The sequence below is a fragment of the Rhamphochromis sp. 'chilingali' genome (genome assembly GCF_963969265.1).
Source record: "Rhamphochromis sp. 'chilingali' genome assembly, chromosome: 2".
In the NCBI taxonomy this organism is placed as follows: Eukaryota; Metazoa; Chordata; class Actinopteri; order Cichliformes; family Cichlidae; genus Rhamphochromis; species Rhamphochromis sp. 'chilingali'.
In genome coordinates this window covers 35,669,284-35,694,616 of record NC_137930.1, presented here as the reverse complement: position 1 = coordinate 35,694,616, position 25,333 = coordinate 35,669,284, and the positions used below count along the sequence as shown (strand labels likewise).

Below are 25,333 nucleotides of genomic sequence, written 5' to 3'. Positions count from 1 at the left end.
ATTGCATCTCCTCTTGCCCTTTGTTGTGTCCTCTCCTCCTTTCCCTGTGTTTCATGACAGTTTGTTTTATATTTGGATGTTCTATATTCCTCTGAGTTATGGTGTTAAAAAACGCCACAGGGATAGCAGGCTGTAATCAAAGCTAAAGGTGGTATAATGCAGTCTTCTTATTTGTTGTTGTTTTTTAAAGTGTATTGTGCATAGTATTACACAACACTGCATAACCATTACATAACTGTGACATTTTCTGGACATGTTTGCTCAAACCCACGATGCAGACTTGGAATTGGGGGTTTTGCCAACATGTTCTCAGAACTGACTTAAAATGCAATTTCAACTGCAAACAAAGGGCCTCAGCAGATTTCTGTGGTTATTCTTACACCACATAAAAAACAGCAAGACTTCCTGTATTTTGTTTTATGTTTACTTGTTTTCACCTCAGGCTTAAGACTTCCTTTTTAGATAAGACCAAATATTTTTTACATGAATATTTAAAACATTTTTCATGAAAGAGGGACCATAAAAACAATGGTGATAGAGAGAGGACACAACAGTTTCCTGTATTCAGCATTGAATGAATCTCTCTATTAAATTTAAATGACCGACTGCTGGAGTCAAATCAAACTTAAAGCCAGCAGCAAACCAGCAGCTGTGAAGCCTCATGACTGACCTACAGACAAATGTGACAAAAGTTGTGTGTTCAATCTTGGTGGACTGAGCTGATATACGATCGCCTCTAGTCACCGTTTTGATGTTTAAGGAGTGGGCAATCTGTCCCCTATGGTGTTCCCAAACAAACTTCAGACAAGCAGACCTCTGGCCCACTTAGAGGACAAAGGGGAGATGGAGGAAGGGCTGGAGAGAGAAAAGAGGAAGACAAACAGAAAGGGAGAGTAAGCGATGGAGAACTGCTTTTAGGCGTAAACAATAACAATATAAAATCAGCATAAAAAAGAGGAAGGAGCAAGATTAAAGGAAACAAAAGAAAGGGAGGAGACAAGTAGAAATATGACAAACAACAGGAAAAGCTTCGATAAATAACTATCATTACTGGCAATGGGAGGGTATGTGCCAGAGCTGCCACTACTCCCCCTAGAGGATACATAGAAGCTCCTAAAGAAAGAAACACTGACATCAGTGCCTTAAAGTGTATCTGAGAAGGCACACACAAGGCAGGGTGTAGAAAACTTCCCCTTCCCTGTCTGTGCTCAGTTAGAGGAAATGCTTTGTGGTGGAAATTTACTCGTTTTCTTGGTACTATTCCACCAAAGACCTTTAATTAAAATGAATTTAAACTTTAACCCTCATCCAATAAGGAGACTACTGACTCAGAGCCAAATTTTATTTTAGGAAACATGAATTCATACATGATCTTTTTATGCATGAAAAAGCTTCAGTAATTTCATGTAGCAACTCGTAAGCCATCTGGAACTTACCGGGACCATATGATATCGCGCAAACATGAGCAATGCATACATTTATGCAAAACTAAGGCTATTTAAACGTCATAGTCAGTTCTACGTTTATGGCAGGGGAAGGGCTAAAAAACTGACAGGAAGTGAGTGTTTATTCTGCAGAATGATACTGATGCAATCGCGATTAACCAAGAATAACGTCTTCATGACTGCATCATGTTTGTGGCTCTTAGATGCGGTGCCTTTTGAACACCAAAGATTAAATGATTAATGGTGGAAGGTTATTAAACATATACAGAAATAAAGAACTGTCAATAGACTTCAAACTGGTTGGTGAAAATGGACAAACAAACAGGCTAATAATAAATAAAATAAAAATAAATAAACCAACTTTCTTCCAGTTTGTATATAATACAAAATGATGGTGTTTACGTCGTAGTACTGTATGAATGCTGCACTTTACAGGAAGTTAACGCACCTCATTTGGTTCATGCTGTGATCAAGTTAACTGTGACAGCTGACAGTGTGTGATACGTTAAATTAGGAACCATGGCAAAAAAAAAGCCAACAAATACTTCCATCAAATATAAAAGTCAATGTGGATGTAGGTGCCTTTCACTACATGTTCCATGAGGCCCGTCCACTGAATTAATGATAGACGTAGCATCCGTGAAGTCCATCTATTGGTTTTGGGCTCTGCATTTTGAAGTCTCAAAGTCTGGCTCTATAAAGCCTCTATCTTGGGTTTTCACAGCTCTAAGGCATAGTGTGAAATACTATACCCCATGATTCAGCATCTTGAAGAGTCACTTAAAGCAGCACTTACTTCAGATCATGATTTATCAGCTTTCTCAGTCTCTGATGTTGTTATAGGAAGATTTTAGCCCACTCTTCTTTACATTGCTTCAGTTTATTGCAGTTTGCAGACATTAGTTTACCCACAGCTCTCTTTATGTCCCCCACACCATTTCACTCCCGTTTAGGTCTGGATTCTGACCAGGCCATTGCAACACTAGTATTTTTCTATTTTTCAGTCATTCTGTTGTAGATTTGATAGTGTGCTTGAGATCATGGTCCTGTTACCAGGCTTTACTTGTGGAGCAGCCGACCTTATGTTTGAGACAGGAAAACATCAGTGTTCATGTGTTCAGTGTTGCTCATGAGTAACTCATGAGTTCATGCTTAACTTAATGACCACAAGGTGCTCAGGTCCTGTGGCCGCAAAACAAGCCCAAATTATAACCCCTCCACCACCGTGTTTGACACTTGGTATAAGGTGTTTTTATATGCTGTTTTTGGTTTTCACCAAGTGTATCACTGTGCATTATGACCACACATGTGGTCTTGTCTGGCTAAATGACATTGTTCCAGAAGTCTTGCAATTTGTTTAGTCCTAAGATGTCCTGCCATGTGGTTTGTAACGGGAAGAGGCTTTCTCCTGACAATCCTTCCAAACAGGCAATATTTGTGCAGACCAACAAACTGCCCAAATTTCTGTTGGTCACACTTCCTAATGATAATTTGTTTGTTTTGTTCGTTTGTTTTGTTAATTTATTTCAAACATGTGAACAATATACAGGTACATTTAGTGAAAAATATTTAATCAAGTGCATTTGCTAAGTGGAACCGGGCTGCCACTTACCTTCTTCAATCCTGTTGAAGCTGTAAGGGTGCACTTAGTTTAGGGCTGCACAGAGTCCTGTGAACTTCATTTTCACATGAAAGCATGTGAAAATGAATGCTTACACTTTGACCTTTTAATACATTTATAATAATGTGTTGAATCTACCTCTAAGACATTCCAACTGTGTGTGTGGTGGTGTTGATCAAGTGGGACAAAGGTAAAGGTGCTGCTAAGACCGTCCGTCCTGCTGTTTCTTTTTGCAAAGATAAAACCACTACTACTTCATAATAACCCCTGACTTCATAAAAAAAAAGACTTGCATTTGCACTTTTGAATCAATGATTGGGTCGCTCAGTAGGTTATAATGAACTTGTGTTGAAATTAGGTGGAATTCAAAATGGTATCAGTCTGAAAAGGCCACTTGAGTTCATTAATTTTATCAATTTAATTTAGACATCAAGGGACACTTTTTAAAGGCCACTGGATGACCAGATTTAAACAAAAACAAAGTGCATTTATATTTGATGTCCGGTGCTGTGGTAACAGTTACTCTGTGACAAGTGACTTGGCTTCTTCTCAAAAGCCCAAAAGGTTTTTTAATGTGTTTGAAGTTATTGAGGAAGACGGGGGATGGCTTTACCGACACCAGGAAGGAAACAAAGGCAGAGAGACTGGGTCACCTAGATGGAAATGAGACCGTGGACACGGTTGTTTCAGATGCTGCAATAGCAGAACATACGCCGTCGCCTCACAGTAACAAGGTTTTGGGTTCAGATCTGCTGTTTGGTGTCTTTCTGTGTGACGTTTATGTTCTTCTTGTTCCGGCTGAAGTCCAAAGACATCCCTGTTAGGTAGCCTGGGGATTCTAAACTGGCCGGGCAGGTGAGGTAAATAAGGTGCTGTATTGAATGTATAGGTTTTGAGTGGTCAACCCTATTTTTAAAAAACCTTTATAAAATGTAAAATCTTATTCCAGAAAGAAACCAGGAAATATGAATTTCAAATCAAGGTAGAGTATCTCAAATTTGTGACTCTTAAGGAGTTCTTGATCCTTGCACCATGTCATTTCCTGTGTCTTTCCCCTCATTTCCTTTCAACCAACTTTTGTGCTTTTTGCAATTTCATATCTTAATAAAAAATCTTCTTCTGAGCTCATATATTAATATTACAACATAACTCTATGAGCTAGCTTTATACCATTACTGTAAACAATATTTATGTGACCAAATTTGTGGTAGAAAGCTTTTAAAAGCTGTTGTGCATGATATTTATTTTCAAGACTTTTTCCTACATTGGCACTTTAACACCTTGCACTTTTAAACCTTTCTACAACTCAGAGTGAGTCATGTATGTGCTGGGAAATAATACAACAGGTAGGCGGGGGGACAAACAGACAGAGCGAGTGAGAGAGAGAGAGGGAGAGAGGAAGTGGTGAGGATGCTCTACAGTCGCTGCAGCACTTGGCTCCTCATTTCACCACAGTCAGCCTAAGAGCTGATATCACACAGTATTTCTCTGTCACTGCCTTTTCCCAGACACGCATTGGCCAGTTTCTTCACAGCACCATGCCGATCAAGGTGAGTGAGAATCTCTTCTTTTTTCCGCCTCTCCACTTTGTGTTAAGGGGGGCAAGCGGTCAACTTTTCCATCTTAATCTGTGCCATCTTAGCTGTGAATGTGTCATTGTTTTAGCATGTGTGGGCCATTCGTGTGCCTCTTTAGAGGGAAGATATGCTGGCGATGGTATCACAAGAGGAAATCAGCTCCACTTCCTTTTCGTCAGAGAAAAATAAAATGTGCCATAGCCAGCTGGCGAGGAGTTGCCATCATTTGCATGCATGCAAAACAGCTGCCGTGTGTGTGCTATGTGAGGAGGGTTCAGGTTTAAACATTCACATGAACTGACTGAGTTAAATATAGGCCTTCAGTGAAAGCACCCAGCTAAAAGTAGACATCAATTCAGAGGTCTTTTATAAAAAGCAGTGTAAAGGACCGGCGTTGAGTTCCTGTTCGAAATGACAGAGTTGTAAAGAAGTGATCACTCAGATGTGTGTGAGTTTGGAGGATGTTAGCAATACTGCTGACGTTTGTTGCATCATAATGAAATGTGTTTCTAGTCTAGACTATATTGAGATGAGGGCCTGTGGGCTCCACTCAGGGTGGAATGTTTAATATTTTAATATAACTTTTATGGACAATATATGACAATACCAAAAGATCCATCTGTGCATGTTCAAGCAAGAATGTCATACTTAGTTATACAGTATAGTGTCAGAAAGTGCTTTATAACCCAGTACATGGTATATAAATGAAGGACATAACAGCAGCACAACGTTTCAAAAAAGGAAAGAAACAACACTAAAATGTGAGATAGAATATTCCAGCTCAGAAGTAACAAATGCATCATCAGCATCAACAGTAGTAAGTTAGTGTAAAGTAGCTTGACTTATGCTAAATAATATTGTAATTTACAAAATGAGCCTCAAATTCCATAAAAAAAGAGACTGGAAACATGCTTATATTAATGGATCTTCTTTATATAAGGAGAGAAGTCGCCATCTTTGACTGTTAGAAAAAGAATCAGGTTTAAGACGTGATCACATTAGCTTTGCCTTTCAGTTGCCTTAACCCTTTAGAGCCGATCGGAGCGGGCACGCTCTGTTTTGCGTAACTATTTTTAAATCCCGGTAGCACTGCAACCATGTAAGCTAGCGCAATAATTTTTTTTGCATATGAAACCGGAGGAGTTGTACTTACATCTTATGCCATCAGCTTGTCCTAGGTCACGGTTTCCTTCCACATAAAGCTTTGCAAAAACTGCATAAAAAGCGCTTGCAGGAACAAAAACGTAATATTCCAGAAACACGCTTTGCCGATCCGATCAGCTGTTCATAACACTTCCTACGTTGGAATAGACGTCAGCGCGAACTTTTGCATTTCCGCCATTACCTGCCCGAAACTGGAAGTGACGTCATTTTCGTGGAAATGTAGTCTTTTTTACCATCAGGGCCTCAGGACCTCAGGGCCTATACTGGTCTTTTTAAAAGTTATCTTTGACTTTATGACTTTCTGTGTCGTTTCTGGGATGCTTAGGACTCATATTGCACTGCTGGAAATATTTAATTTAGATGCAGATGCTGCTTTTTTGCAAATTCGTTTTTCCTGCAGTGTATAAAAATTGGTGTATTTCAAAAATAAAACTATGAAGACACTCAAAATAAATTTCCTGTGGTGGGAAACTATTTTGTGCAACTTTTTTGTATTTACAGTTATGAGGGATAAGCCTCTTAAATTTCTCTAACTAGAAATATATGTTAAAAAAGCAAAAACGATTTTCAATTTTTTTGTAGTTTATTGCACTTTTTTGCAATTTATGTAATTACTATGCACTTAATGAATACATATTATTAAAATCTAGGCTATAATGGTTGTATTGATGTATAGCAACTTGAAATGCTCCAAGAAATGGCTCCACAGCATGTAAAAATATAATATAAGCTCTGGCGGACTTGGTTTTATGGTAGGTCTTAAAGGGTTAAGGAACATTCAGCTTTTATATACAGTAAATGCATCACTATTGGCCCCTTTTAAGCCATCCAGGCATGAATATAGAGATAACTCCTAAATGTAAATAAATACTTTTTTTGATGGACTGAATTGTCTTAACACTCCTTCAGTGGCTGTTTGGGTTGGCGATGACTTCCTGTACCAAAGCTGAGGAATTCAAATATCTTGGGCTCTCAATTGGCTCAATTTTGGCTCTCCCTTAGATATAGAGTTAGTAGCTGGGTCATTTCTGACAAGCTAAGAGTGGAGCAACTAATCCTCCACATCGAAAAGAGCCAGCTCATTTGGTTCAGGTATCTGACTAGCATGACTCCTAGGTGAGGGGTTTTATGTCTTATCGGGAGCAAACCCAGTTGAGTTTGCATTGCATTACTAGCTTGGCCAAGCCTCAATGTCCCCTCTGAAGAGTTGGAGTAAAGTTGGAGTCAATATGTAAAGTGTTGCAAAGCCAAACCAAAAATAATCTACCAAAGAGTTTATGTCCATACAATTAACCTCATTCACTGATCTGATCCACTAGGTCAGTTTTTAATAATCTTTAGCAAGGTTTTTATATCTATTCAGCTTCTAATTTAAACATGCAAAGGAGAGCTGCATGTGAGATCCTTGAAAAAACAAGTTTTGCCGTCACGACTCCCTGAAAAGACAGTTGCATTCTCTTAGAGACAGACCGCGAAACCACATCCTGAAACAGTGCTTAAATTAGACAGGGGCTTGTCTGCCAGGATAGAGTTTTCAAATTTGCTCATTAAACAAGATGATGTTACTAGAAGAAAAGTAACTTGTGTTTCCTAATGTTGGTTAAAATGCTGGTGCAGTTGCAAACTGAATCACAGAATACCTCCAGCTGATGCCTTTATGTACACACGTAAGTCAACTGTGTTAGTGTTAGTGCATCTGCCCATTTTCTGGCACAAATATAGCTGTAACTAGCAGCTGTAACCTATATGGACTTGTTGCCAGGTTTCCAGATTATAGATTTTGCTGATTAAAGGTGTATAATTTATTTGTTACACTTACATAATGCTTGAATCTCCAATACTGCTTATGTGCAGATTAATTTTTTCAATTGTTTCCATATTTGTTTGTTTGAAGTTTAAGTGGTTGTGTATGTTTTGAATGCACATTTGCATGAAAATACGAGGTACTGAATATGTTGTAATTTAATTATAAACCTTCCTGGAGTTTCATCCATGATAAAGAATGATATAAATATGTGGTTATGGGGAATTGCTGAAGTTAATTTTCACAGTTTTAAAACTGCATATATTTTCACGAGGTTGAAAGTAACACCTCACAATACAGCCCTCAACTTTCCACATCATAGTCCTACAGTTATTTTCAGCATCTAAAATTAGAACTTATGCAGAGTACAAGAAGAGAGTTTTTTCAGGATATTTGAAAGAACGGCAGGGTTCAATATATCCAGTGGCACAATGGCTTAGGGCCAGAAAAAAAGTATGCAGGCAAATTGGTTGGACTTCTGTTCAAGCCAAAGAAGGTCACCTGTGAATTGTTTCACATTAAAATACCAATACATGTCCTTTATCACGCCACCTGTTTGGATAGTTTGAAACAGTCTTTTTAGTTATTCAAATCCACCAGTGGTTTGTTGTACTCGGTTATAGCGCAACTAAATTAAACAGAAAGCAAAGTGAAATCTGTCTGTGTTAAAAGAAGCTTTTAGATCTTTAGATTTTGCACAGATGTCTATGCTGCAAGCTGACAGCAACCACCCAGTCTCTTTTTAGCAGCAACACCACAGAAGGCAGTTCAGGTGAGTTTAAAGTGGGGTACATGATTTACTCTATTATATTTACTACAAAGCTTCAGATTTATGAAATTAAATTAGCAAATATATTTGGTGGTATATGAGGGGAAGGGAAAACTTAATTTTAAAGTTTCTTACACTGGTAATTACACATGGGTGCAGGCTGTATTATAGAGTATCCCCTCTTGCCTTTTCACATTAATTACCCTTAGCTGGGGTTGTCTGTATTTTTTGTAATTTCAGGAGAATTACATTGGAAATAAACCATAATCTAAAGCCCATGCAATTGAAATGAACAGATCTTGGTATATGGCTTCATTTCGCTAATCACTGTGTCCTTTTTTGGAAGCTGATGATCACATAATCAGGAAAACACTGTGCACTGTTATAACACGGGGGGATTGAACATGTAATAGTTCCCAATCCTTCTTAATTGGGATCAAGCGTTGTTGTGAAGTATTCTGGAGTTAAAAGACTAACACATTCACCAAAAGGTCCTCAGAGTCCAGAAGTACCCCAGACAGAAAGATTATTGAAAGCCCAGGATATACTGTAAGTCACAGGAACAACTAGACAAGACTGATTGGGAAGCTTTTCACTAGCGTGTGTGCGCTTTGCATTGACATTCATGCAAATGCAACACATTGTGTAACTCCTTTTTTCTTTACATCATCCACAGGAGCAGCCTACCTGGAAAATGCACTTTCTGTAAATTGTTTTGTTTGTGCATTTACCACTGAGGGGAAAAAAGGAACTCGGGCAGAATCAAAGTTGGAGGAAGGACAGCCGAGCTTCCCTCTAGTCCAGTTCTCTCTGTCCAAAAGATGTCAGCATCCCCTGCCAGCACCCTAGGAAGGGGAACCAAAACCTCTAAAGCGTCAAAGGATCATAAAAAGGTGAGTGGATCATTTCAAGCAAGCAATGGAAAAATCTTCAGGTAGGAACAAAATTACTCCCACCCAAGTCATTGCTGATGTCAAAACAGAAAATATCTGCGGTCAAACAGAACACTGAAACCAAAGGTTGTTTTTTTTATTTGAGAGTCTAAATGTGAAACTTATTATTTTCTTTCCTGAGCTATTTATTTTAATTATTGACTACACCATGATCTTGGGAAAAATAATTAGTAGCTTAAAGGGGTAATAAAAATCCAAAAAGTCATACAGAAAGTCATGTGCAATATTACTTTAAGTCAAATGAAGTGCAATAACGTGACTGCAGCTACTCTTTCATCAGCTGTGTTATGTAACAGAGCTGCTCTGTGAGGTAGGGAACAAGTGGTGGGAAAATGGTGTGATTAGGCTGATCGGCTTCACACTCTGGCTCGCAGGAAAAAGCTCTAAATAAGTTCTAAAGTAAAATGTCTGCTTTTCTTTTAATTGGAAAAATTAATTTACAGGTATTAAGGCTTCGTTTAGTATTTGAGGTTGTCCTGAAGTGCCGGGAGCCTGTTCCAGACTTGCAATATAATCAAAGCAGTTTATTTTAAATGATTTGTTTATTTTAATTATTTTCTGATATAAATGAAGACAATTGTTTTAGTCACACTATATCGTTACATTTGGTCCACAATGAAATGCTGTGACTTACTGTAACACACTATGGCGTTTAACTGTGCCCATAATACAGCCTCACAGAGCACCAGGTGTCACTTTGAAAAAAATCCAGAATGAGCCCCTGTTAAAAACAACAGACATATTTTGTATCTGTTTGGTATCTTTGTATCCATACACAGAATCTTACCAAAACAAAAACAAAAAGAAATGCTGACCATTAAAATCTGTAGGGATGATTATAATTTTGCATTTAGCACAATTTTATCATTGAAGACTGTACTTTATCACAGGCAGTATAAAAGATGGCCATAACACCCATGGCATCACCCATTGTTTTAGGTTTCTGCAGTTTTGAAGCCCCAGTGTTAGAATTTTAGGCCATATGTTTTGTTTTTCAGTATTAAGTGACTATAAGTGACAATGGGAATGCTAACTTTTGGAGTACCAATTGTATTCTCATTGGCTAATCACTTGTTAGCTACATCCATGTTTTATGCTCTCTATGCATGCAACACACAGATACACATGCAGGCTAATAACAGGGATACGTAACAGAGTAACAAAATACTGGAATGTTTCTTATCAAAATTAAAGCAATAGATTCTTGGAAAGTTCAAAGAGGAGATAATAACAGTGAGCTCCATGTTAGCAGAGGAGAGGCCTAGCTACCTGAATCGGGAGATCTGTCAGGGAGATCAGAGAATAAAAATAACTCCCTCATAAAGGACAAAATATTTTTTGTGGTACCAGGTGATAAATCTGTCTTTTATTGCTGTAAACTTGTACATTTTGAGAAGAGAGCCAACCTGAAGTGATCACTAGAGAAACTACAGTTTCTGGTTCTTCAGTGTTAGCTAAATTTTATAGTTTGCTGTTTGTGTTTCACATGCTTCCTACATCAAAAAGCTTCAGCTTACTATCCTCTTTGTATATTAACACGATATCTAAAAATGATATAAATAAGACCATTAATCTAGCTAATGCTGTCCTCACTGTGAGGCAACTGTAAGCACAGTTTTACTTTGAATTAAATGCTAACATGCTCATAGTTACAAAACAAACTAAAGGAGCCATTATTGGTGATGTCAGCATGCTAACAAATACTGGAGATTAAAATTCCTACTGAGAGAAGCTTGCCAATGCTATAGCTAATCCAGTGTTGAGGTATTTTTGCACCGGACCAAAGTGTTGAACAACGATAAACTATGTTACAAAGAAAGCAAGAAAATGTGCAACTAAGTGCCACAAAAAAAATTCCTAATTCTAGGATGTCTAATTTGTTTGTTAGCCTACACCAGCTGCACTCAAAGGCGCCATCCAGCTGGGCATCGGTTATGCTGTGGGAAACCTCAGCTCGAAACCAGACAGAGATGTTCTCATGCAGGACTTTTCTGTGGTGGAGAGCGTCTTCCTGCCAAGGTACACTCACATTTGCACTGCAATCCTTTCAGAGAATGACCAATGCACATGCACAGGGATTTCCCCCCCATATATCTAGGATGTTTTTTATGCATGTTAGGTTTACTCTGAAATGTCAGGGAGTTTAATTTTATCACTACCTACCAAGGAACTGAATGCATTTTTGGGAGATTTGAGTAAGCTTTAAATCCCAGATTGGCCTCATTACATAGCACATCAAGTCACAATCCAAGTACTAAGCCTAAACCCCAAAATGAACCAAAACTATGTAAGTCAGCAAAGTGTGACAAGTGTGGGAGAAAGTGACGATGTCACTCTCTCCCAGCCTACAAAAAAAATAAGTTGACTACATATTACCAACGAAAGAAAGAAATGCAAATTATTATGAGAAATCTTACTCTAAGTTATTTAAACAAACACAGTGGCAGCCAACCTGTATTGCTGTTAAGAAAAGAGGGAAGTTACCTTTAGAAGTGTGCAAATAATCACTTGTGGGTTGACAGAAACCACATGTTTCAGCAACCCCATTATTTCTCAGTAGGCATTTTGCACTTGGTCACTAGAGGAAGATAATACTGCAGCTGTTTCTTTCCAGTAGTTCATTTCATGGATATCAGCTATCAGTAATTTTCAATAGTTACACCTGTGCATTTCTAACCATGACCTGTTACATGCTCATGTCACAGTGCTCCTAAAAGTTGCAAATAGCTAGACTAATGAATATTTTGTATGTGTTCCAGTGAGGGTAGCAACCTGACCCCGGCACATCACTTCCCAGATTTCCGTCTGAAAACATACGCCCCACTGGCTTTTCGCTACTTCAGAGAGCTCTTTGGCATCAAACCGGACGACTATCTGGTGAGGGTGGAGACCCAAATTCACATTCTGGCTCACGACAATGTGGTGTAAATTTCCCCTGAGTTGATTGCAAAACATTGTTCGGCTTAAACTGTTGCCTCACTTTGAATTTCAGTACTCCATATGCAATGAGCCGCTGATAGAGCTGTCCAACCCCGGTGCTAGCAGTTCCTGGTTTTACCTCACCAGCGATGATGAGTTCATCATCAAGACAGTGCAGCCTAAAGAGGCAGAGTTCCTGCAGAAGCTGCTTCCTGGTTACTACATGGTGAGCTACTAAATAAACAAGTCTTAGCACATTTGCATTAAAGCCATACAGCAACATATGTTTGCATTACTCAAAGCAAGGTAAAGGGCGGGAGGGGGGGGGGGGGGGTTATTCTGGCCACACATGAAGTATTGTGTAAGTGCAACATACAGTTCCATACTACTAGTAATTACTTAAGTTTTAACAGTTCGCTCAAGCTGCTTTATATGCTAATGAAAAACACTCAACATTATTAGCGAGAACCCCACCTATTAAAATTAATTGGTGAAAGTGGTGAGAAAGAACACCTATTTGACAGGAAGAAACACCCAGCACAACCAAGTTCAGGGAGGTGCAGGAGTTAACAGATGGTCAGGATCACACAATCCATCCCTAATTATAATCTTTATTAGAAAAGAAGATTTCTGTCGGCTGAACCTAAAATGGAACTGCTGTGCACATGCATCAGCACATGGACATGACTAGCTAAAATGTTACTTTTGGGGAAAGGGAACTGATTACTATATCACCTTTTAATATGCCACTGATATAATCTACAGTTCCCAAAATGACCTGTTTACATGTGTATGTTCACATTTCTTCTCCGACCACTTATTTTGGACTAATTCCTATTTGAAAGTTGCAGTTTCAGTCTTTCTCTTCTTAAATTGACTTAAAATGGACAATAAAATGATTCATTTGGACCAATATTATCAGGGACATTTACTCCTTCTCTGTTTATCACTTAAAAAAACCCATCATCTTTGTTATTGTAGAATCTCAATCAGAACCCGAGGACGTTACTGCCCAAGTTCTACGGCCTCTACTGCATCCAGTGTGGAGGCATCACTGTTCGAGTGGTGGTCATGAACAATGTGCTGCCGCGAGCCATGAAGATGCACTACAAGTACGACCTGAAGGGATCCTCGTACAAACGCCGTGCCTCACGCAAAGAGCGTTCCAAGCCCTCACCCACATTCAAAGACCTGGACTTCCAGGACATGCACGAGGGCCTGGTCTTTGACCCGGACACATATAGTGCCTTGATGAAAACCTTGCAGAGGGACTGTCGGGTATGTTTACATGAGGATGTTACATCCATTAGCAACTATGTGTTGCATTCAATAGATAAATATTGAATGGAACACCTTTAAGATGTGCATTTTTACTTGTCGGATATATCAACCGCTAACATTTTTAAAGATCACAAGTCAAAAATGTACTTTTTTCATGATACTTGAAACAACATAGTCTAACAACTTAATTAAAAAAAAGATTGCCTTAAGAGGGTTGCTAGCTCATCATTTGGGGACCATTAAAACCGTAACCTTTGTGTTGTCCTCGGGCAAAAAATGGTCCCTAGGTGAATGGCAAACAAGTATATGGGAATCCCGAGGACACCAAATCCAGCTAAACTACCATTTTTATGTTGTAAGCCACATCCACTAAAATGCTGGCTAGTGAAGTAGATTTAGTGTTTAGTCTAGCATGCCTTCAGCAATACATTCTCATCCTGAGGGCTCACATAATGCGGGGTTATCCGATGCTGCTTGCATCTCACTTTTATGAACATCGTGTGTGTCAGGATGGCAAAGTTGGGAGCTGAGTTGTAATGCTCCCATTTTAGAGACACTGGAAGTTTTTTAGTCAGGAGGCTATGCTTAACAGTCCGTTTATACCTTTTTATTTTGCTTTGTTTTTTGCACACTCGCTAATTAATTTTCTTTTGACGCATTTTTTTTTTCTTAATTGTAGGAGTGTCCTGCTGTTTAGGCATGGCAGCAGGTTATTGTCTGTTGTAGGCGCTGCACTTTGCGGTTGTGCATTGTCGCAAGGGTATAACATCAAAGTTATGTGGGCTACAACTGCTGGTGTCTTTGCTCTTTTTAATCAAGTGAAACTGAGTCATTAAAAGCAGCCATTGTTTGTGTTTCTCGCACCCTCTTTAATCTTTAATCTTTTTGTTTTTGCTTCTCACTCGTCCTCCCCTGTTGTTCACAATAACTTTTGAACTAATCATCATCCTACCTACATTTATCGCCCTTTTAACCTCACTGTTCACTGTCCAGTCAGACCTCTCATGTCATCAGTTGCAGATATTTTAACTGTTCCCAGAATTAGATCTAAGGGTGCCCAAGGTGCTTTCAGGTATTTGGAAAAACCTTTTTATGTACACATGCCTGCATTCAGTATGTTTTTGTTATTGGTTTTTGTTCTAATTTGTCTTGCTTTATTATAGTTTGCTGTTTTCACTGAGTTTGGCATTGTAAACCTACACTGGTTTTCATGTTCTCCTGTGCTGAGCACATTGAGTTTGCTTGTAATGAAATGTGCCATATAAATGAAATTGCCATTGCCATCATCATAGGGCGATGCACTGCTGGAGTTTCATGGGATTGCACAAACATGGGACCATAAATCCTACAATAGGCACTTAAAGGTGCTTGGTTGGGTTAATTACAACCACTTGGTTTGAGTTAGGATGATATCAGTGTTTGATTTACATTGCATGTACCTTGCTTGCAGCTCAGACATGCTAATAACTTTGACACAGTAAGAACATCCTGTTTTCATACATGAGCTTTTGACAGTGTTCAGAGATTCTGGTCGGTTGACCTTTTCCACATGTTGTGCAACAATAAGAGATGGTTTGTCTGACATGCTCAGAACTGATTTAGGCGATATGACACAAGACACCTGATGCTCACTAGCTGTGAATTATCTCGCAGGTTTAATAGGATCTTCCACAAAGCTTGTTCTTAAGAATTTGGAAGGTAAGTGTTGCCCAAATTTCGAATGCTTAGCTATACTCTCTAAAAGGAAAGGTCCCAGAAAATCCCAGTTATTCCAGAGCTCCAAACTAAATGGTCATGAGGATAAAACTTTTATCAGAAAAACATCACTCACTTGGTTTTTATGCCAAAATAAACCCAAAATCCAGAGTTTATATTCAGCCAATGATAACTGCGCAATTCCCCTACTTTGATAACATCACACAGGCCAGCACCTGGAACTGTGTCCCTGTTTGTTATTCCCTGAGCTGTTTTGATGACTGCATTAGTGCATGCCTGTTGTTTCATTAGCGAGAAACAATAGTGGTCACTTGATGAAGGATTAGCGTGCAGCAGAGCAAAACACCTGACTAATGGTCAGGCGGAGCAGCTGGACACTAAAGCGCAAACTGGATGTAATACGCTCATACTGGGCTGCTGTATACGACCTCAGTTAGTGCATTAGGTAACGCAGCACATTTTAAGGCCCTCTTTATTTACAAGAGGTACTTCGTGACATAAGTGCTTGGTCAGAGGGATTGAGGCTTATGCTTTACTGTATTTTTGCTTATAGATCCAGGGTTGATCTCTGGGAGTGGGACTTCCTTCAAAGTAAAACTTTTTATTCATTTATTTTTATAAAGAAAATTGAACTGTAGGTGATTTTTGTTTTATTTTATTACTCAAATTATTATATTGTTAAAACCACTGAGTAAAAAATGTGGACATATATCAAAAAGGTGATATAATAAACAAAATAATGACGGGAAATTCTCTATTGCCTTTGTTTGGTGATCTGAAACATTTAAGTGTGAAAAACATATAGAAAAAATAGGAAATCAGAAAGGTGATTGCAGCTGATTGCTTGACAGATAAGCAAGCATTCGTGCAGCTCTGTGGGGTTCATGTCCGTATCAAGTAGCTTTCTTTAGCAGGCATGTCATTTGTAACCTCCACGTGGCTAACCTGTTAGCTCATAAATGCCAATAATGGAAGGGTTTAGGTATGAGGTCTAAGTAGGGAACAAATTAAAGTATTGACCTCTTTCTTTTTGGTAGATTAAACATCAGAGGATCACCAGATCATTCTGAGGGATAAATAAATGTTTATTTGCTCAGACAAAATCTCATTAACAGTTGGCAAAATTTCCTGTTCAGCTCAGCTGTGGGATTCAAATGAAATATCTCTTTATTTGGGAATATAGAGAGATACTAGGCCTATGTAAGCAACTAGAAGCCTCGGACACACATAACCACAAAATGTCTAATACCGCAGGCTCTGTTCTGTAGGCTCGATTGACCCTTTTAGTGGTTCGTGTCTGTATTTCGTTACACGAGTTGCCTAAACAATGACTGATGTGAACTTTACCTCATTTTAATGTTTTGATGATTTGATTTCAGCATGCCATAGCCACCATTACTTCATTCATTTTCCTCTACTGAAAATACAACACTAATTCAGATTTATTTAAATGAAGAGTAATGGATTATTTTAATCCCACAGCTGTTCTGTTAGCTTTGTTTATTTTTATAATGTAAATCTTTCATGGCCTACCGCATTCAAGGTCCACCAGAAGGTCTGTAGTGTGCAGGTCACACTGTGACATGCTTTTTGATGCTCTAAAGGTGGGCATTTCAGAATGGGAGTTTCTTTTAAACAATGCCACTGAAGTAGTTGCAGGTTGTTTGTTTGGCCAGAACCTTATAGTGTCCCTGTAAATCAGTGGGCTCTGGGGAACTTAGTGTCATGGTTTCAGACCTGATAGCCACTAGCATGTGTAGTATTTAAACAGTTAAAAGAATGGAAGGTTAAAAAATTTTAGCGCTGACAAACTAATTATTAAACATTAAAGAAAAATTTTTAATTTTCAAAGGGGGTTCTTAAAATTTGATTCCCTGAGTTCAGTTTTGGTCTCTTATCAGGTCCTGGAAAGCTTTAAGATCATGGACTACAGTCTCCTGCTGGGGATTCACGTTCTGGATAGGAAGCCGCTGAGCAGAGGAAGCAGATGTGACAGCAGGAGAGGACAGAAAGTCCTCTACTCCACCGCCCTCGAGTCCATCCAGGGGAATGTCAAGGACCCAGAACCAGTGGCAGATGATGACACGTAAGTGGACACTTTGGACTAAGCAGCACATATGATAGAGGAAACCTTTTTTAACATCTCACATCACAAGTTATTTTTATCTTAAAATAAGTATTACCATATACTTTATACATACTAGTTTGCACACAGTCAAATCTAATAAGAACGGTTTGCTTCATACTAAAACGCCTGTTTTTAGGTCTTGTTTCCCTTATTTTTCTAGTGGCTTTTTTTTAAAACCCCACTGCTCGCTGATCTGGTCAAAAATGTAGAAAAGCTGGACATTCAAAAGCATAATTTCATTTAAAAAACTGTAAAATTATCATAATTTTTTTTCCAGATTGGGTGGAATTCCTGCCAAACATAAAGACGAGAGTCTGCTCATCTTTTTAGGAATTATCGACATTCTTCAGTCTTACAGGTGAGCTCACAGCATTAACATGCACAAAAATAACATGCAGAAGACAAACTGTCTCATCATCCTTACTCAGCTGCATCCCCATGCAGCATTACAGAAACATTTGTAGACTTTTTTTTTTCAAATTCATTAAAATAGGCAAAGACATGCGACTCTTTTTTTGTTTGTGACTCTTGTTTCCTTGGCATTATTATTAGTTTATATTTTATGATTCTCAGGTTTTCATCCTGTTTTCCTGCTTCAGAAACATTTAAATTAGTTTAAACACTCATTACTGGCTCAGTAAACACAGGCTATATTATTTGTTATTTATTATTTAAACTTGGAAAATCTACCAAAATGGGATCTGTCCCCATCTCTCATGGCAAGATTGACACAGTCATGGCTGTGAGGCACGGCTGCAGCTCAGGCTCAACTTGGCTGAGGTGGCCTTCCAAGTCCAAAACCCACAACTAAATTAAAGAGATGCATTGCAGCAAAGCCATCAGAAGCATAGAAGGCATGTAAAAGCTGGATTTGCAACAAAAATGGATGAACGAATACCAACAGCTGTGACAGTAAATTGTGTTGAAAAGATATAATTTCAGGTAATACCACTTTGTACCACAAGATGGTGCAGTCAGGACAACCGTTATTCAACCAGGCAAGTCCTTAATAAAAGCACATTCTTATTTATAACTGCAGCCCCTAGAACAGGGGTGTCGAACTCCAGGCCTCGAGGGCCGGTGTCCTGCAGGTTTTAGATATCACCCTGGGTCAACACACCTCAATCAAATGATTAGTTCATTGACTCTGGAGAACTTCAAGACATGTTGAGGAGGTAGTTTAGCCATTTAATTAATTATTGGATCAAGGACACGTCTAAAACCTGCAGGACACCGGCCCTCAAGGCCTGGAGTTCGACACCTGTCCCCTAGGGGAAATAGAGGTATTTAAAAGGAAATCTAAAAAGCTAAACAGCTCACGTTTATGTGAACATATACGGTTAACCACTGCCCCCTGGTGGTGAAAAGCAAGAACAAAAAAACAAAAATTTCAAGGCTGTGCAGCACAACCTTGCTAACCACAGTGGCTACCTCCATTTTATTATATACAGTCTATGGTCGAGAGCAAGCATAAATATTTACACAAGTAAAAATGTTACATAATGAACTCATTTGATTTTCAATTTTTAATCATTTTCAGGTTCGTTAAGAAGGTGGAACACTCCTGGAAGGCTCTTGTACATGACGGGGTCTGTAATACTTCTTACTTCTCCTTAACTCCAGGCTGTTTTATCCCTTATGTATGCAGCTGCTCACACGTGTGCCCTGTTTTCATTTCAGGACACAGTGTCAGTGCACAGGCCCAGTTTTTATGCAGACAGATTTCTGAAATTCATGGGCACGACTGTTTTCAAGAAGAGCCATCGTAAGTCATGCTAACCTGCCACCATTCTGTTTCCTGCATAAACGCAGCTTTTGTTTTAAATTCTTTCTCTGTGTGTTTAAGCTTTAAGGGGAGCATCTTCAAAGAGGAAGAAGAACTCTCTTTATGCAAAGTCAGTCTCCCAGGAGATTCTGTCACCGCTGAAGGAGATGAAGGAGGAGAAGAAAGCCCAAAGCCTGGACAACCTGGATGGAAACTGTAAGCTGTTTCTTTTGTTTATGTTTGTTTTATTAGAAGCTTTGCTTGACTTGTTCGCTGACGGTGTGTTTGTTTTTAACAGTTTACAGTTCCTCCAAACAGCCGGATCTTCTACCTGAGTCTGCCGTTTCTTTAAAACTGAGCGGAAAAGAGGAAGAAGACTATGAAAACAGGTACTTCACATGTACTGCTTTCAGATCAAAGCCCAGTTTTCAGAAGAGAAGTTGAAAAGTTGATATTTTGATCTGATTCACACTGACACAGACATGAAAGTGTGTAACCATTGAGATTATTTTTGTGGACATTGTTTAACTTGCACATATTTGAAGCCTTGAAATTTGGCCGTTGCCATGTTGTTGGAGCCATAAAGGACCATATTTGGATGACAGGGTGGTGAACTATGTTATCAGGAAGCTGCTCAAAAAGGCTTTAGTGTATGGGGATCAACTTCCTTATGGAGCCAGCAATGAAGTGGCCATTTGAGGAATTGTGTGTTTTTAGGAGTTGCAGTTCATTTTCAGCTCTAAAGTTTGCTTCTTGTGGCTTGTGAGCTGCAGTTTTTTTCCCCTGCCACTGATGAAATGTTCCAAATAACTGTGTTTTTACTGTTTTCTAAAGAGCTAAAGCTACATCTTTCTTTTGATATTCAACAATATATTCTGAGAGGATGCTGAACGATGAATGATGATGTAGACATTAACTCGGCTCATACACAACAGTAAATTGTATTTCTATGTTGCAGTGAAGACCGACGAGCCTCCAGTTCAACGATTGCTCTGGACGATCCACTGCCGTCCCTCAGCAGAAGCCAATCTGACTCTGAACTGGATGTCTACTTGGTAAGCCATGTAATTTCAATTGCAGAGTCTTAATGGGTTCTGTAATGCTATAGCTTATCGTTAGAATACAAGCAACCCAGGCCCAGCACCGAAGACCAGTAAACATTTAACAAGCAATCCAGTCGGAGCCCTGCTGAATGAGGCTCAGACTGGCTCCTGAAAAGAAAGTGAACAAGATTATTTTTCAAGCTGAAGCTTTAACATCCATCTGTGGTTGTACACCCCTCACTCAGTACAGCATCAAACTGAATTATTTAGCTAGAGAACAGATCTCAGGCTACATTCACTTGTCACACAAGGGGGAGGAGGGGAAAAATATTCAGGGAGGTCAAGCTCAGATGTTTCTATGTCCAGAAACGACAGTTTAAATGTTATCAGCCCATTGAATTGTTTGAATAGTTCCATTCGTGTCACCTCATCTGTTTCATTCAGTCTTAGAAACAGAAAGTATACATCTGGTGGTCATGCCAAGAAGTGACTGTAAAATCTCCAATTGCAGATACCGTAGCAATTAAGTTATGCTTTTGGTGCCTAAAATAAACTACCTGCTTAGGTTTATTTTATTTTGGGGTTTACATCCAACCAAACAGCTCATAAAAATCGCTTTGTGCATAAAAGCTCCAAACTTTTCGATATATTCTCACATCCATATGGGGTCACTTGCAACATTGTTTGTTTGGCACACGTCTTTCAAGACATTGCTTTACCAAAGACCATGAAAGATAAAGCCACCAACACCCACAAACCCACCCATATTTTAACCATGCATTTTGAAGCTTTCATACTAGTGTTTTTGGTTGCAACCATGTAGAGCCATTTTGGAGTCAGGTGGTTGGAGCACTACATAATCAAGTGCCAAGTATGGCTGGCAAGCCGATAAACTGTATATTCAGTTCAGTGCAGTGCAATTGAGTTTTATTATATATATTTAAAGCAACAAAGCGCACCAACAGTCACCTAAAGGCGCTTTATTAAACACCAACAAGCAAACAACCCAATTTGATCCAGCACGTGGAGAAAGTGGGAAGCAAAAACTCCATCTGTACTACAAGAAATCTCCAACAGAACCAGGCTCAGGGAGGGGCGGCCACCTGCTGCAACCGGTTGGAGATGAGTGGAGGAAGAGAGGACAAAAGACACTGTGGATGTATACGTCTAAAGCACAGTCTCATATCTCCTCCAAGAGACAGAATAATATAAAACTCATGTAAAACCTTCTTGGATGACCCTTCCTTCACAGGAAGTTCCATTATTTGTCACATAATATCATTTTAAAAAGTATCCAAAAGTTCATATATGATCTAGAGGTGTGTGCTTTAAACATGAAAGTCTTTGGGGACTTGCTCACTTTTAGAGTCAACCTCTACTGGCCATGTTTGTGAAAAATCCCAATTGACAATGACAATAAATAAATAAATACTAAATGAGGTGATCTCTGAGTAGACTTTGTAGGATGCCACCTTTTGGCCGTTTAGTGGGCTCATAATGTTTGAATGGATGCCTGAAACTATAGGCTTCAACTAGGGCTCATTAAGGGGCTCATTAAAATCCATTAAAACTACCTTATAAGACAAAGTCATGACAACAAGATCAACTCTGTTGTTGAGATATTATATTTAGTCCTCATAAAATTACATAAAAGAAGCCATAGTTAGTTGTTCTGCTGTATTTAGGAACACTGTGCACAATGAACTCAGGGGTCACTGGGTATCTCTGCATTTTCAGCCTCACACAGTCTCACCCAGGCGACCCAGCTGGAGCTGATCAGTCGTCAATAAAGTGTAAGCAGCAAATTACACCGATAATACTTTCTTTTAATTTGTACTGATCCTGTGATTGTGGCAAGAAGATGTGGAGGCTCTCATGATGTCATATTTTAGCCCCGATAAAGGCGCTCCATGAACAGAATAGAATCACGTAGTGATTCATGACCATAACAAACTGACCTTTATTCATAAGATGTTACTACCTAATACATGCTAACATTTTCTTGCTCAACACTCACATGCAATTTATCTCATCTTCTTGGAACTCTCTTCTTTGATGGTGATAGCCCTGGGGTCCTGAAGCCCCCTCTGACGTCCACTCTGTGTGACTCAGCTGAGTCCAGTTCCCTCCTCCCTGCCCCTCGGTCCTTGTGTCAGCCTAAGAAACCTTCATGTATTCTTTTTTTTCTACAGCACTTCTCTTACATAACCACAAAATCCTCATTCAGGCTTATATGAAGCCGTTCTTCAGTCTACATTAAGCGGTCCCACTCAGGCTCTGCAGGAAGCCCGCAGACGTCCGAGTTAATCTGATCTCAAAGCCTCTGACATTAAGAGTGGGACTCAGAAACACTGAAAATACTGTAGGTTAAAAAAAAAAGGAAATCTGAGCCATGAACCTATCTGTCTCCTCAAGTAAAATTAAGTAAAATAAATGTTTTGGCTTGGGTGGATGAAAAGCATGCTCCCAGCTGTTACCCTTAACCTCCTAAAAAAAAAAAAAAAAAAAAAAAAGGCCTGACTTCAAAGACAATGGGTTTTTTACTGTGGGAATGCAGTAAAGACTCTGCACTCAACACATCAGTTCAAGCATGACAGAAATAAATGCAGCCTGACAGCTTCACTTTGATGGACAACCTCATCCTCTGTGGCAAAAATCCTGCTCACTGGAGGGTTGAATAAAATATACTATACAGCCAAAAGTATTCACTCATCCATCCAAATCATTGAATTCAGATGTTCCATTCACTTCCATAACCACATGGTGTAATAAAATTAAGCACCTGACTTCAGACTGCTTCTACAAACACTTGTGAAAGAATGGGTCGCTCTCAGGAGCTCAGTGAATTCCAGCATAGTACTGTGATAGGATATCACCTGTGCAACAAGTCCAGTCAGGAAATTTCCCTCGCTACTAAATACTCCACAATCAACTGTTAGCAAAAGCATTTGGGAATGACAGCAACTCAGCCACAAAGTGGTACGTCAGGTAAGATCACAGAGCGGGTCAGTGGACGCTGAGGCGCATAGTGCACAGGGGTCAACAGTTTTCTGCAGAGTTAATCACCACAGACCTCCAAACGTCATGTGGCCTTCAGATTAGCTTAGGAACACGCCACAGAGAGCTTCATGGAATGGGTGTCAATGGCTGAGCAGCTGCATGCAAGCCTTACATGACCAAGTGTAATGCAAAACGTTGGTATAAAGCACGCCCCCACTGGACACTAGAGCAGTGGAGACTTCTAGTGACAAACTACTTCTCCATCTGGCAATTCAATGGATAAGTCTGGGTTTGGTGGTTGGCAGGAGAACAGTACTTGTCTGACTGCACTGTGCCACGTGTAAAGTTTGGTGGAGGGGGGATTATAATGTGGGGTTGTTTTCCAGAAGTTGGGTTTTACCCCTTTGCTCCAGTGTAAGAAACTTTTAATGCTTCGGCATACTGAGACACTTTGGAAAATTTCATCTCCCAACTTTGTGGGAGCAGTTTGGGGACGCCCCCTTCTTGTTCCAACATGACTGCACACCAGTGCAGGTCCATAAAGACATCGACGGGTGAGTCTGGTGTTGAAAAACTTGACTGGCCTGCACAGAGTCCTGACCTCAACCTGAAGCAAGACCTTTGGGATGAATTAGTACAGAGACTGATTGGGATGTCACCCAAATTCATATCCGTGTGATGGCAGATGAGCAAATACTTTTGGCAATAGAGCGTACATAAGAAAATATAAAAGATGCCAGGATGTTTTTGAAAACTGCTCTTTTTTTTTTTTTTTACTTAACACACCCAAGACTGCACAGATGTGTCTGTTGTCACCTGAAGGCAATTAAAATCTTCTCTTCTTGATTTCTAGTGAGGAGAAACAAGGTTATTGCTCCTTTCCAACCACCTGCACTTGTGAACTTTGAAACACCAACCGCAGTCCAACAACATGAAGGCATCAGGACTTCAGCAAACATGGCACAAACTACAAGAAGTAGCCTGTTCTTCTCATTTTCTCCACTGTGAGCATCACTATGATCCTTGTAGAAGCGTAATGCAGTCACTCGAGAAAAAAAAGTCCCGTGTTTCAATCTCAGAAAAAATCTGCTCTGTTTTTCCAAAATAATGAGATGCCTCCTCCATGAATGTGGGAATGTTCTTCCTGCTTGCGCCGAGTAGGGCTTGTTACTTCTGCTGCCAGTTTTTAATCCATCTGTACTTCCATTGACTCCCAAATCTTCTAACAGCTTTTTACTTTTACTCTCTACACTTTAACCACTTTCTATACTTTACATTTAATAATCGTACTTTAGTTTTAAAACATTTGAGGTGTGTTATTATTTCACTGTGCACCTTCCAGACATCATAGCAATATGAATGTATATGTAGGGAATGATAACACATAAAAGACAGTCCCACTGGTGTATCTGTCAACTGATATGCAAGGTGTAGAGTTGAAAGATGCAAATACACACAAAAAACCCCACACATGCAGGGAAGATGAGTGTGAAGCAAAGACAGAGAAAAGTACAGCTCGTGATGTCATCACATGAAATCAAGACACTGCTGTTAGCATTGCACAAAAATAGCTAGTGAAAAAAGAAATACTTTTTATTTTCGAGTCCAAACTTTTGACTGGTTCTATAAAAAATTAAACTGGACTAATCTAATTCAGGAAAACAGAGCAGTTTTTTTATTACATGTTTTTGGAATTTCTAAGATAAGTATCCAAATTAATAATTCAGAAAAATATTTTTAATTTCAAGAAAAGTTATATAAGAATTATTGCATGTACATCTTGTTCATTTAAAAAAAAAATGGCTGCATTTGTTCTTGAAAAAAAGTGCATTAGGCTCTGTTGTTCCTCTTTCTTTTAATGTTAGGTGAAACTCGACTTTCCAAATCAATGGAAACACCTCTACAACTAGCAGATATGTTAATGTGTTAATGTGTATTAGTAGCACTGAACTACTGTGCTGACGTGCAGTAAAACACTACAAAGCTGCTTCTTTGCCTGTTATCGTTTACACTGCTGCTAGTAAATCCTTGTGTTTCTTTGCTGATATTTCTGATTTTCTGTAAATGTTTAAATTTCTCAGTGGCTGGTTCCATGAGGAAGTAAACATCAGCTCATCAGCTTCAGAAATAGATCAGTGCTCGTTTGTC

General features: G+C 39.2%; 1 protein-coding gene across 1 annotated transcript; it reads left to right on the top strand.

The window, feature by feature from the left end:
- Positions 1–4,500: 4,500 nt before the first annotated feature.
- pip5k1ba (phosphatidylinositol-4-phosphate 5-kinase, type I, beta a) lies at positions 4,501–24,999 on the top strand. Its single transcript, XM_080876296.1, has 15 exons — positions 4,501–4,616; positions 9,057–9,273; positions 11,222–11,352; positions 12,093–12,210; positions 12,326–12,478; positions 13,234–13,530; positions 17,151–17,335; positions 17,655–17,735; positions 18,918–18,966; positions 19,058–19,142; positions 19,224–19,358; positions 19,441–19,531; positions 20,101–20,197; positions 21,923–21,978; positions 24,039–24,999. Exons 2-14 carry the CDS (start codon positions 9,202–9,204, stop codon positions 21,959–21,961), a joined length of 1,533 nt encoding a protein of 510 aa, XP_080732422.1. The 5' UTR covers positions 4,501–4,616; positions 9,057–9,201; the 3' UTR covers positions 21,962–21,978; positions 24,039–24,999.
- Positions 25,000–25,333: the final 334 nt, after the last annotated feature.

Coding starts and splice junctions, on each gene's coding strand:
- pip5k1ba (XM_080876296.1), top strand. CDS start 9,202: ATGTCAGCATCCCCTGCCAGCACCCTAGGAAGGGGAACCAAAACCTCT. Junction 18,967..19,057: donor AGGCTCTTGTACATGACGGG/GTCTGTAATACT, acceptor TTTTCATTTCAG/GACACAGTGTCAGTGCACAG. Junction 20,198..21,922: donor CTGAACTGGATGTCTACTTG/GTAAGCCATGTA, acceptor CTGCATTTTCAG/CCTCACACAGTCTCACCCAG.